The 13510-nt window shown below is 40.1% G+C and overlaps 2 protein-coding genes across 13 annotated transcripts; both read left to right on the top strand.

The window, feature by feature from the left end:
• Positions 1-620: 620 nt before the first annotated feature.
• On the top strand, positions 621-6589 carry LOC112289936 (uncharacterized). Of its 12 annotated transcripts, none has more exons than XR_016505865.1 (15): positions 621-759; positions 1497-1768; positions 2363-2422; positions 2625-2716; positions 2889-2935; positions 3217-3297; positions 3567-3735; positions 3833-3998; positions 4118-4186; positions 4459-4590; positions 4713-4779; positions 4989-5041; positions 5278-5340; positions 5616-5719; positions 6086-6589. XR_016505865.1 is itself a non-coding variant. In XM_090254989.1 (14 exons), the coding sequence occupies exons 2-14, from the start codon at positions 1602-1604 to the stop codon at positions 5647-5649; spliced, it is 1200 nt and encodes a 399-aa protein (XP_090111115.1). In that variant the 5' UTR covers positions 621-759; positions 1497-1601; the 3' UTR covers positions 5650-5799. The 12 variants fall into 12 exon arrangements, 1 of the variants encoding a protein (XP_090111115.1); XR_016505867.1 differs by having other exon boundaries at positions 5616-5750; positions 6144-6589; XR_016505864.1 differs by having other exon boundaries at positions 5616-5750.
• A 2049-nt stretch (positions 6590-8638) lies between these two features.
• Positions 8639-11072, top strand: LOC112290065 (tyrosine-protein phosphatase RLPH2). Its single transcript, XM_024536019.3, has 5 exons — positions 8639-9256; positions 9575-9701; positions 10043-10110; positions 10253-10426; positions 10688-11072. The coding sequence occupies exons 1-5, from the start codon at positions 8870-8872 to the stop codon at positions 10901-10903; spliced, it is 972 nt and encodes a 323-aa protein (XP_024391787.1). The 5' UTR covers positions 8639-8869; the 3' UTR covers positions 10904-11072.
• The last annotated feature ends 2438 nt before the right edge of the window (positions 11073-13510 follow it).

The following is a 13510-nucleotide window of genomic DNA, read 5'->3' as shown; positions in this document are numbered from 1 at the left end:
CCATCTATTTAAAAATTATTATTAATTTGTTCAAAGAATATTCTATTGTAAATGTACCATAATTTTATTTAATATAAATAAGAGTTTACTATATATATGTGAAGGTGCATGACATAAGGGATATCCATGCACTAAAATGGGGGGTGGTGTCCACATAGTGGTTTCCTTATGTCAATTGCTTAATATTTTACATATTAACAAAAAATTGTAATTAAATTGACAACCACATCAAATTCAATATTTCATGTAGGCACACTCATGGACCAACTCTAAACCTATAAACCAAAATTTATTATAATGTTTAAGTTAAATTTAAGTTAAACTTATAATGTTTAATGTATAAAAAGTATTTTTATACATCAACAACTCATTCTAACCCATTACTCCCAAACCAATAGAAGGGCCCCAATGCTTGTAAGAGCACTAAGTAACCCACACATCTATTACCAATATCAAGTCCCTCCCTATACTCCATAAAAATTGAAGTACACGACACTGAATAACTGAAGCGCCGATCGTATATACGCTCCACAACATACACACAATACTATTCAACTATACAAATACTCCTCATACGTATATTAAGGCCGGATACTTACGAGGGTCGTAGAGGCAGAGAGGGCCAAACCCTAACGCCTAGGTTTGCTGAGCTCGAGTACCGAAGGCTGTGTTTGTTTGTGTGTGCGGGTTTTTGGCAGCAGGTTGCGAGCTTTCGCCAATCGATATTCTTCCTGTTCCGCTCAGACTTTCTCCCTTCGGGTGCGTTTCGTATGCCCTAATTCACAACACCCTTGCGATGCCACTTTCTACGAGTGCCTCCTGGACCGAAGCCTTGCTCTCTGTATGAAGTTAGAGGGCTGGCTTTGTTCAGTGCGGAGTGGTTTCGTGGGCCAGGAAAATAAAACGAGAGAGTCGTATCGGTTTTTTTTTTTTTTTTTTTTTTTTTTTTTTTTATTCGTTTGTAGTGTGGTTTAGTTTTTTTCTAGGAGGTGTTGGCCGTGGACAATTTTTTAAGTGGCTGGAGAAGGCTCGTTAAGATGAGTTAATAACCGGTAGTTTTTGTTTATTTAAAATTTGGGCGTTAGTTGAAGCGTGTCGCTGTTGGCTGTGCTAGGATTTTTTTTTTGTAATATTAATTGTCTTGAGATATCATTCATTGAATAAATAAATAATTTGTGCGCAGAGAGAAGTTGTCGTGTGTTTTCAGTGGTTCTTGGTTGGTTCGTTCTTCAACACAGGGTTTAGGGTTGTCTGATATCTTCATTTTGATGTCGCCTTTTGCTTCGTCTTTTGCCTCGTCTTCACGCATGTTCGGTGATAAGTAAATCACTTCCGGTACAGGGGGTTTTGCAAATGTGTTGCCGTTGTTTTATGTTTCATTTTAATTTTGATAAATGTGGAATGAAGAGAGCATATAGGGAGTGCTCCTATAACTCTGTCAGGCTTCTTTGGAGGCTATGCTTGTGCTGGAGTTCCAAATTGATTACATGTTGCAGTTGAACTTGCCAGAGGTGTGCACTGCTATCGCATGCATTAAGTTTTGAGGCAAGCCCTCCCAGCAACAATAGAGGAGGTGAGCTAGGTGGAGTAGGTTTGGAGAAATGGCGAAGCTTGGAGGGAAATCTAAAGCGGCATCACCGTCAGTTACCTCTGGATCATCCTCCTATTCAGGCTCGTCGTCAGCGTCAGGTTCACGATCAAGGTCACGATCGTCTTCATCCTCTGGAAGCGAGACCTCCAGAAGTCGTAGTCCTCCTGCAAAATCAAGGTAATCTAAATTGGATTCTAACTAAAATAAAGGCATATGGCGCTAGCGTATTAATTTTTTGCTATATTAGTTGAAAATCTTACTGGTAGGCGAAGCGAGGAGTTGAACAATTCTGCTCTATACCAAAATGGTTGTCATGGTACAGTGGAGAAAGCTTTTCTAGGTTTCATATCTTACTTTAGAAAGTTCAAAGCAAGAATGTGAATCAGTAAATTATTAGAGGTTTTTATCATTGATTTGGAAATTATAATTGCTTTTGTTTTTTATGTGCTTTTTTACTTCAAGATACATTATCATATGTTCTAAAGATAATTCAGCAACTCACTCCTCTGTGTTTTCATCTCATTGGAATATTAAAACTAGAAAATAAAAAGTCCAAAGCCCATTTATTTTGATCGCGGTTTGCCCCTTTTCTTTGTGAAGGTATCCACGCATCAAGTCGTATCCATTTACTCTGTATGCTAAGTTACGGCGTTAGTATTTCCAGCAAATATGACTCCTCTTCCATACTTTTTTTCCCCTCTCTTTCTAATTTTTACAACTTTCATTGTTAATGTCAATACTGTTACAATTTTTATTATTTTTCCTGTGCAGTGATGTCGCAAAGAAAACCAGAGCATCCCCCCCCCCGCCTACGAAATCATCTGCACCGAAGTAAGTACTCTGTCAAGTTGCAGTTATCATTCTAGCTGGCCAAGTGAGTCCTGCAGTGGGTCTTAGTCCCTGCCAAAAGTGCTTTGTTCGGTTTCTGTTTCGGTTTCTACGCATGAACTCATTCGCTATTTTGGAATGCACGTGGTATCGTAAGCTCATGTATTTGTTGTATAGTAATCCTCTTGAATGTTCTGTATCACAGGAAATTGCGCACTCCGACTCCTGAGTCTACCGTATTGCATGTTGGTTGCCTTACTCGCAATGTCAATGAGGCACATTTAAAAGAGATATTTGGTACGTATGCTGCGTTCACTTTTATCCATTTTTTCCCATGCTAGTAAATGCTTTCTGCTCAATGAATTGTATTCTATTTGCAGGTTCTACAAAACTGAGCTATCAAACCATTTAGCTTTGTGATTCTTCAACCATTTAAGAGCATGAAGTGTTTTGGATTGGTATGTTGCAGGGCTTTATGGTGAAATCGTGCACGTTGAACTCGCTATGGATCGCACCGTAAGTAGCTTATGATGCTTCATCTCATTCTTTTCAGAATTGTTTCTTTGTTCATAAGAGCAGGTGTCCTCCATGTAGTTCACTTACGTCTTTTCCTCCTCTCCCTGTCATGTTCTTTGTTCTTTGAGTCCCTCTGAACCGATGACATGGTTGGCTTTTTTTATAATGATTGTTCTTCTGTGATTAGGGAGATTGTTCGAGCAGCCTTTAGTTCACTTGTTATGGGTTCATTCTGAAATACTTTGCAAGTATGCATGATTTACTGGTGCCGTGATGAACAGGTGAATTTACCGAAGGGATATGGATATGTTGAGTTCAAAAGAAGAGGTGATGCTGAAAAGGCATTGGCCCACATGGATGGGGTATGTGAACTTACCTCACAAAGCGGAGACTTATTGGTTGTGTTATTAGAAGCGGCTTTATCTTCCCTAGTATAGATCTAACAACTTTGAAAACAAAAAAAAAATGTATATTTTAGGGCAGTTGAGACCACCTTCCTAAGAATTTAATGGGAATGCATGGTAGTACATTGATTTTTGTATGCTGAATCACTTTCTTTGTTATGCATTGAAGTGTCGCTGGCGCTTTTTTGCAAGTCATTATTTACACAATGTGGGAAGTAATAATGCAGGGTCAAATTGATGGGAACGTCGTTAGTGCCCAGTTCATCTTGGTGCCGAGGAGAAAACCAACACCTCCTCCTGTAAAGAGACAGGTTTCTCCTGCTCCTAAGAGGGAAATCGTTGGACGGGAAGTGCCTCCACGTGATGGTGTGAAGGATGGTCTTCGTCGCCGTGACTGTAAGTGTTCCTCTCCGTCCTTTTCTACCTAATGTGTATTTTGGGTGCCAAACTCTTCTGGGCTTACACTAATAGTGGATTAAATATGCTATTTCAGCTCCACCAATTCGGAGAGGGCGGTCGCCATCACCTCCCCCTCGAAGACGTTCCGGGTCTCCCCGCAGGCGAATGCCTGATTCACCACCTCGTAGACGAGCTCCTGCAGTATCCCCACGTCGCCGTCGCTCTCCTTCTCCCTTCCGTCGACGCCGTTCACCCATCAGGTATGGTGGCTCTGTCCGATAGACCTTTGCATTTTCATGGAGTTTTATTATTTTATTATTTTATTATTTTATAGTTTTTTTTCCCAGAAGAGTTTATGCGTTTTCTTCATTCTTATCAGATCTCCACCAAGGAGAATACGAGGCAGCCCTGTTCGACGTCCACGCTCTCCACCACCGTATAGAAGAAGGTAATTGAAGTTCATTGTTCCAATTACACCTTTTCTCTTCATAGCTTCTAGTTCATTGAAGAGAAAGTATGTTCATTGACATGGCGAGTGACTGTATTTGTCGTATGGTGGTTGCCCATTTCTTTTCTCTCATGAATCACTCTTGGTCTGATGCTCGTTAGTTTGCAGAAGGTCCTTTAATGGCCTGCGTGAATTTCGAGACTGAAATTAGGTTCTGCATAAGCTAGTTCCTCACATTCAGAGCACTCTTTTGGTTTACTTGACATGTACAGATCTCCTCCACCTGGGAGGCGTGCAAGGTCACCACCACCTCGCAGATCTCCACCTAGACGCCGTGCGAGCAGATCTCCGCCGCCTCGTCGACCACTTCGCTCACGCTCTAGATCTCGTTCAGCTCCAAGAAGGTATATCAATTTTCATTCGAATTCCTTCAGTTGGTGTTCTAATGGTAGAGCTACAGTGACAAGTGCATCTCTTCGGTAAACTTTCTCGCTTGTACTGATTTGTAATGATTGGCATATTGCAGGGCACGCTCTCCCATTAACAAGCGCAAGAGATCGACCTCTTACTCTACGTCTCCAAGCCCTGTGAAGGTTAATAATCTCTTTTAGTAGTTACTCGTAGGGTTTTAGATTATTTTTTTCGAGCTAAATGATATGACGCGGGTTCATTTTGGATGATTTGAAAAGGTTTGCTCCGGGTATTCGTCAGTCACTTGTCGTGCACTTTGCATTTGGCATAGTGCCAATTCTCTGAAATAGCCTTTTTCTGATTTTTCCCTGGTCGCAATGTTATTTTCCAGCGCGTTTCTCCTCCTGGTGCTAAGAAGTTCCTTAAGAGTCGGAGCCCTAAAAAGTAAGCTGCGCTTTGTTGAAACCGTATCTGCGTAACTTTTGTGGATGATCAGGAACTAATAATTTTCATAAATACATCTTTTGATTCGAACGTAAAGAAGAAATCTGTTCTAACCTGCTTGATGTTGACTTTACAGATGCTAGGTTTATTGTCGTCGTCGTTTTCCTTCTCATCATGATTACCGTAATTGTTAATGGTTGATTTTTAATTTCTTTTTGTTGTTTTGTTGATTACAGAGCTTTTGCGAACAGCAGCCCCAGCGGTCGCAGTAGCTCTCCATCACCGTCCAAAAGCAGCCAGTGAGTTGAAATGGAGTCGAGGTTGTTAATGGAGGTAGCGTCTGTTTGCATAGCTCATGCTGAACAGCACAGCTTGACTGTGAGCATCATGAATGAATTCCAGAGTGGATTGCAGGGGATTAGACTAGTTGACCCTTCTGCAGCGTCCGAAAGGTGGTCAAACAACGAATGTCCTGATGTGTATAGATGAAAGCCATATTCTCATGCTCTACGATCATGATTTTGAGGTGGCATTTGGGTGAAAGCAGTAATTTGAATATCTGTTTTCTTTGCAGGGCCTTGGTGAATCCAATTACCGTCAGCAACTAAGTCTTGTCATAAGACGTTGGGACCCTTTCTCATTCATGCAGGGCACAATTTCTCTCTCAACTTCCTACATGTGCGAATAACTACCTGTGACGCATGGATAGGTGCTTGCATCCTTTTTTCTATGCTACATTGCATCAGACATTTTGTTCATTAGCCTGTGTCTGATCTTGGGTGATTTTTTTTTTTTTTTTTTTTTTTTTTTTTTTTTTTTTTTTTTTTTTCTCTTTCCTGCTACCTTGTTTTGTGTCCAGTTGTAAGTAGAGTCAGTGATTTCGGTTGTCCCTGTTTTGGCAAATTATTTAAGCTGCAATACCTATGTTAATGGATTACTAGACAAATTTTGTGCAAGGGCTATCCAAAGAGATCTCAAGTCAATAGAGGGTGTTCTTGTTTGTTTCACCCTGTCTGGGGACGTGCTGCCTGCCGTCTGACGCAGTTTTCGCTGGCAACTGATGCGTTCTTCAACAAAATCGGGGGCCTTTTTGATAGTTAAGGTCGTTTGCTTCATCAACAGTCATGTGGGAGGAATTTGAGACGTCTTCCGTTGAAAGGGGTTTGGAGATGCATCGTATGCTGCTGCTGAAGTACTGAAGTGGAGGGACAAGAAGACATTGTGTCCAAACGAATCTTGGGGAGAGCATTCTCAATTGACGTGAATCTCCAAGACTGTCAAGCGTTCCTTATTCGTGAAGACGTTGATGCTGTCTGTAGCTTTTGCACTTACAGACAGCATTAAGCTTTTTTTGTTAATGACATGGAGAGCTTGACTACATGTTTAAGGCTGCGAGGGTTGATAGTTTTTAGTTCATGATAGTTCAACTCTTTGAAAATACATATGCTATGTCCTTTCATTTGTGCAGGACGTGTACTAATGTGTGTACAGTTCATGAATTGTGTGAGTCGAGTTCCTATCGTATGAATGCAACTTATTATATCTGAACTATTTGTGCCACTTCAATTTTGATGTATGGCAACTTGTTATCGTAGGTTGATTGTGATTATGAAAGTTAGTGTTTGTTAGTTTGTTTTTTGAGAAAAATCTTTGCGAGCAGCTGTATTGAGCTGTGCCTAGCGGTCGAATAATAACCTCTAAAAAGGTTTGTTTGAGGAGAAAAACCAGTTCTGTAAGTGACTTTTTACACTTCATAAAATTTTCTTTTGAAAAACAAGTGGCAAGTGTTTGTTCTTTGAAAGACCACCTACAATTAATACAACAATTAGATGTTTTATAATTACAAATTGAATCACATGTTAAATAAAAACAAAGCATTGAAATAAGATATTATCATGTTTATTAATATGCATGAACAGTCTGAACTATTGTATCAATTTAGTATTAGTAGTAATTGTTTTCTTTAACACATGTTCAGCTTTTTAATGGTGATAGAAACAATATTAAAAATAATTTGGCTACTCATATTATAACTACATTGGAGTTTGGTGCAACAAGTTGTAAATATGAAACATCTTTAAGGTCTTTTAGCTTTAAATAACTAACAGCCAACTTAAGTGGACTTCTGTTAATGTAGATTTAACCAAATAAAAAAACAATAATTTGATTAACTTGACCTAGTCAAATTGATCAAGATATAGATTTCATTTCTATCTAATGGATGGCTTCCAAAAGTTTCTAGAATAAGTTTATACTTCAAGTTTGGATATTTTGGTTTATGATTTCAATGAGAAAAATAAGATTTATTTGTTATTGTTTTGTAGTTAGATGATAGTTTTTAATTGAATTGAATTTGACTGATTGATTTTTAAAATTCTTCAATAGAACTTTCACATAACATTGTTGTTTGTTCTTAAAATTATATGTTTTTCTGTCAAGAAATTTTGTCATCACCCTGAATGACAATTGAATAAAGTACTAAATATATATCACAAAGAACAACACACTTGCACTCTAAACTTTTGTTGATCATAAGTAATTCTCTTCTGACAATAGTGTCGCTCTGACATTAAATTTTTAATAATTACATTTTTAATATATATTTTAAATATTTATAATAAAAAATATTTGTATATCACAATTCTTTATTCTATATATATATATATATATATATGAAAACATTTTAAATAAAAAATGTCTGACATACACTTTTAATAAATTAATGTCTGATATACACTTTTCCGTGATTAGAAATGCTGTAAATTTAAAAAGCACTGGATCTATTTCTAACCAAAAAGGTGTTAGAATTGGTCATAAATAGGATGCGAGACTCTTGGAAATATCCCACCTTATAGGTCGGAAATAGGGGGTGGTCAAGAATGGGTCAGCTTCCTTGAAGGGAGCCCAATAGCAAAATGAGTGTTTTTGGACATCCTTTCATGAGAAGTCTAAAAAGATTTCACAATTGATTTGATGATATTTCCAATCTTTCACATTTTTTACACAAAGATCTTCTAATTCCATTTTCATTTAGAAATTGGGTGGAGTTTTATTTATTCCAAGTTTTTACTGTGATTTTTTTTTGAGATAATTCATCTTTTAGAAGGTAACCCTGTTTTTCCCCTCACGTTCTGGTTTGAACATTGTATAATTATGTTTATAACGGAAATCATAAATCTGTGAAGTCTAGTGATAAAATTACTCTTGCAGGAAGTTTTTCAAAAACTAATTATTGCTGGATAATTGATAAGAAGGAACCATATGCATTAAATGGATGTAAAAGAAGGATACTCTAAAACGATTCACGCTACAATGCGGTCATCTCCGTAGAAGTTGTTCAACTGCATAGTTTCAGTATTTTATTATCAGCTAGTAAAAGCAAGACAATTCCTATTGCAGTAGGATTTCTGAATTTGACTTGTTTTTATGTGTTCTTTTTGTTGCTTTTGTTTTCCCCAGTAGCTGCCCGCGGAATGGGTCCCCAAAGCATCGAAGAGGCCACGAATGGGCTGCGAGCAAGTTTGTGGGGTGGAGCCCCACCTTGCGGGGGCTCAAACCTTCAACAAATGTTGCCCACAAATTCAATCGCACGGGATAAAACATATGCCTCGAACGCCTCACGTTGTAACACTTAGAATCTGCCACACCTGGTAGCGGCATCTTTGTCTATGTTGCCAGCTTCGGGGGTTTGAATTGGGTCTCGAGAGTTTTATTGCTGTAGATTGTTGGGGCCTGGAGTTGCTTGATTTCGTTTTATAGACAGATAAATAGATAGATAGAGAGCGAGATTGAGATTGTGGGCAGGGACGCGTGCGGGAGGTGGTGGAGATGGTGGAGGTCAAGAGGATGACGATCTGTGTCGGAGACATTCATGGCCATCTCGATCGGCTCAAAGCGTTGTGGCGCAATTTGGAGCTAAAGTTGGGATCGGAGGTTTTTGCCAGTTCAACGGTAATATTCCTAGGGGACTACAACGACAGAGGACCTGACACCAAGGGGGTCCTTGAGTTTCTTGTTGGTTTGCCAGAGCGGTACCCGAAACAGAGGCATGTATTTTTATGTGGGAACCATGATTTTGCGTTTGCAGCGTTTTTGGGTGTGCTGCCGACGTCTTCCCCTGGTGTGGAGTATACTAGTACGTGGGGGGAGTATGAGCACCATGAGGAGCGTGAAGGGTGGTGGAGTGGGCCTGGACAAAAGGAAATCCATCTGCAGGTGATATTCCTAGCATCACTGTTTCTTTCGTTTCTGATTTTGTTGACATAAATTGTTGGATTGCTGGAGCCAGTAATGTGGGTTGTGGAGCTGGTTGGTACTAGAAACTTTTTAGAAAGCATGTTTGGTTGGCGTTGTAATTATGCGTAGACATAGAGCAAACTTACACACACACATATATATATATATATATATATATATATATAGACACACACACACCAAATTGTACCTCTCGTCTGATCGTTGGGTTTAGGGTTAAGGGCTGCTTCAAATTTGTTTGAGCGTGGGTATCTTGTGTGCCTGTGTGTGAGAGTTCAGGGGCGACGTTGGGCTGGGAAAATGAAGTCTACATGGAACACGACGAGAAATGAACCATACAAGGGCTCTATATACGACGCTCGTCCTACTTTTGAGTCATATGGCGTTTCTCACGGTGACAGGGCAGGTGGGTCTTTGACTTTGCCTACTTCATAGATTTGGAATTGAAATTGCAATGCTGGCCTTTTACAAGTTTGTGTGCACAGAGCTTCTTTGCCATAGTTTTTTCTGGTGTTAGACTTTTCCTTTTCTAAAAAGGGATTTATACTGCAATAGCTCAACTAGTCGAATATCCCACTTTTGCAAAGCCTTTGTTGCTGTTTAGTATGCGTATGCTGAATCGGGAAGCCATGTTTTAAGATTCATTTTGGCCCTATGACATACTGATCTATCAGTTCACTTGAAAGGATTAGATTCTAGGAGATCAGGGCAATTTGAGGCTTTATTTCTCTTTATCAATGGTTGCAGGTTTAATTGCAGCTGTTCCCGACAACCACAAAGAATTTTTGCGTAACTTAGCGTGGGTCCATGAGCAGGTACGGCTTGCCTTCCTGACTGTGTGCGTGATGTGTGTTTACGAAGGCCCCTGTTCGTCGAAGGGATTCCACTTTTACTCGCACATTCATAATTTACTGTGGGATAAGTTAGATATTCTTACTATTTTTGTTTTTGAAACAGGAAGGAGAAGAGACAGAGGATCCAGAAACAAGCTACACAAAACTTATTGCCGTCCATGGAGGTCTAGAGTCAAACTCACTTGACAACCAGATGCAGATGTTAAGAACTAAAAATGGAATGCTTCCACGTATTGAGCCCCTCGCTGGTCGGAAGAATGTGTGGAATACCCCTCCTGTAAGCTAGTCGTCTCATTCTTCTCATGGATCGTATCTTTATCGTGTAAAATCTCGAAGCTCTTTCTCTTCGTACCACAAGATTGTGGAATGAATATGCGAAGTCCTTGTCTTCTAAGCATCTCCTGTATTGAACTTGACACGATTTTCATTTTCTTCTTCTTGTTTAGTTTTTAGTTTTTAAATTTATTTTTTAGAGTTGATCCCTCTCCTCAGCAAAACAATTTGTACTCATGAAAATGTAATATCTATGGTGATGTAGGAATTGGCAGCACAGAAGGTATTGCTGGTAAGCGGCCACCACGGAAAATTGCACTTCGAGAGCAACCGTCTCATTATCGACGAGAGTGGAGGTTTCGACGACAGGCCCATTGCTGCGATGATTCTCCCTGCTCGAGAAATTGTTCGTGACACAGATAATTTCTCAGAATGCACATTGCAGGAGCCACGGCCACAACCCCTGCTTGTTTCTCACTAGCTCCACCTAATGTTCTTTCAATGCAGTATACGTAGTACCGTTTTGTATCATCTTCGGGCACCACCTGGCAACCATTTCTGATTTACCATTGTTCCACTTATTGTTTCGCTTATAATGCTTTGAATAAAAGTTGCGCCTGATACACGCTTCCTGGCAGCAATTCTTCCTATTATGGTCCTACTACTGCAATGTGGATCTAAATTGATGGTTTATAGTAAGTTTCCAGGAGTGGGTATGGCCGCTTCAGCAAGTTTTGACGCCATTTTCTAAAAGTTCATTGTTTCAAGTTATTTGCAAAACACTGATGTCTGGCTTGTTCTTAATGGCTTGCCAATTGAATTCTGAACTTCCAGAGGTGTGATGACGATGCACCAATACACACAATGGTCGGACTTCGAATTTGACGTCCATTTCTGTTGTCGTAAGGGACCTAATATCAAAGTTACTGGCCTTCACAGTGTATGAATGAGTGATACTGTCCGACAAGTGTACCTTCATTCACACGTATTTTCCAGGGGGTTGAAAGTCGCTTTGCTCATATTCTGAGATCTGTAGCCACGCCCCCTGCCATCGTAGCAAGCGCCAACAGTCATTTGGTCACGTTGCTGCAAAAGCTTGCGTCACTTGATTTCATGTTTGCTCTATGTTCAATGTCACTCTGCCATGCTCTTATGGACTAGGAAAATTAGGATGTAGCTGCAAATTGGATTGTTCATCTCCAGTCAAGCTGTTATTCACACGGCCATTGCTTAGCCATTTTGGCATCGTTAGAATTTTGAACAGATCTTATGGTCTTCGTCATGTGGAATGTGTGGGAGCTTCTTCAGAGGCGAGCTGTAGCTGAAGGGCAGAAGCGCTTCCGACACTGTCAGGGGGATTTTAGTGAAGGGGTTCTTCACCTGCGGAGTGCTCAGCTCTGCACCTAGTGGATGAGACCACAAGTCAAGAGCCAGAAATTGATTCACACACTCAAAACATTCGTAGTTTTTTTCTTTGGTGTCTAAATACGTTGTGTGGCTAAGCTGTTCTTCCTTGATCTGTCTGGGAACCCTGTACACGGAACCCCTTTCAGTAAACTTTGTAGTGAATTCTGAATCCTGGGATTTCTCAACAAGATATGATAGTTAGTCTTGCAGGTCTGATAATCAAAGGGGGCAATATAGTCACGTCAGGCTTGACGTCGGCCAGGTTTTATAACTCTCTCAATCTATTCATGCATGTGCTGTTTCCTAACGTTTGAACAATTTGAGTAAGTTCAATTTGTAATTACTCACTGAAGTGGTGTCGCAGGGTAGGCAATTCCTCATTTCCTCACGTGTTGGTCTGAATTATAGTGTTTAGCGTAGGCTTTAAAATAAGTTTTTGGAACTCTGTTCTTCCTACAGTGTGAAATATATATCAGGTTTTAAGTAGTGAATAAAGGAGATGTGGTGTGCTATTCAAACAAATTATGTGATCTCTTATTTGAGCGCTGATATTCTTTGGCTACTGAATAGGTGAAGACTCCGCCAGGCACATGATCGTATTGAATGGATACGCTATGGTTCTAGTTTCAGAAGAGCATGCTTCTAGGCTTGGCTTCTTTTGCCGCTGATCAGATGCCCTTGTTTGCTCCAAGACTGCCCAAGTCATTACTACTGAAGCCTGAAATGTCCCCGTAGATGATATAATTATGACAGAAGGAAGCGTGGAAACCAAAAGCTTGCCAGACGCTTTGAGATGGGAAATAAGGTTCACTTCCCATGGACTCCTGTAAAAAGACATAGATGGTTGAAGGAACTTCTGGAAGACTTTTGTCATTTAAACCGGTGAAATTTCTCGCACACTGTTGCATTTGATTTGGTTGATGTCGCTAGTTTGGTGTCTCAACAGTGCGCTTGTGGTAGTCACTCAAGTATCCGTCATCTGCATTAGTCATATCAATTATTTTGGTTACTTTGGGTCGAATCCCTACCGTTGCTTTGACTGACACGATGTGTCATTACGATGAGTAGGAATTTGCTGGACCACCAGGCTCCTTGCTTGGAAAGAATGTAGGACGGAAACTTCTTGAAAAGGAGAAAATCAAGGTGAAGATTCTGGCGACGTCAACGAATCTGATAACGATAATGACGACCCAGGTGCAGATTTGGAAGAAAGTAGATCGGATAGTAAAGAAATAAAAAGGGAATAAGAAACATCAGCTTGAGCTGCTGCCACTGGAAAGACTTTAAACTGGTTCCCGTTCCAGAAATGACTGGAAAGCGCAGATGTGGCGGACTAATCACGTCGAATATGAAAAGGGTAAAAGGTTTGGACGGGTACTCATTAGCAACTGTGCCAATAGTTGCTGTTGGTTCAAAGGAATGTTGGACAGTCTAGATTTACTAGATTCTTGGTGAACCCACTTCTTCCCAGGTCTTGGTCTAGCTGGAAATCTAGTTTCTACTCATGGAAGTTGTGTATACACTGATGCATCTTTGGTCAAGCAGGCTACGGTACAGACTGCAGAGTACAGAGTACACATACATACACACACACACACATATATATGCCAAGTCAAGCAGAAGCAGTGTTCATTTTTTATTTTATTTAATTTTTTGCCAACCCGTACAGATATAGGGAAGT

Source organism: Physcomitrium patens, chromosome 12 (genome assembly GCF_059467195.1).
Source record: "Physcomitrium patens ecotype Gransden chromosome 12, ASM5946719v1, whole genome shotgun sequence".
Lineage (NCBI taxonomy): Eukaryota > Viridiplantae > Streptophyta > Bryopsida > Funariales > Funariaceae > Physcomitrium > Physcomitrium patens.
Note: the sequence above shows the minus strand (reverse complement) of the source record. Positions and strands in the feature narration are given on the sequence as shown.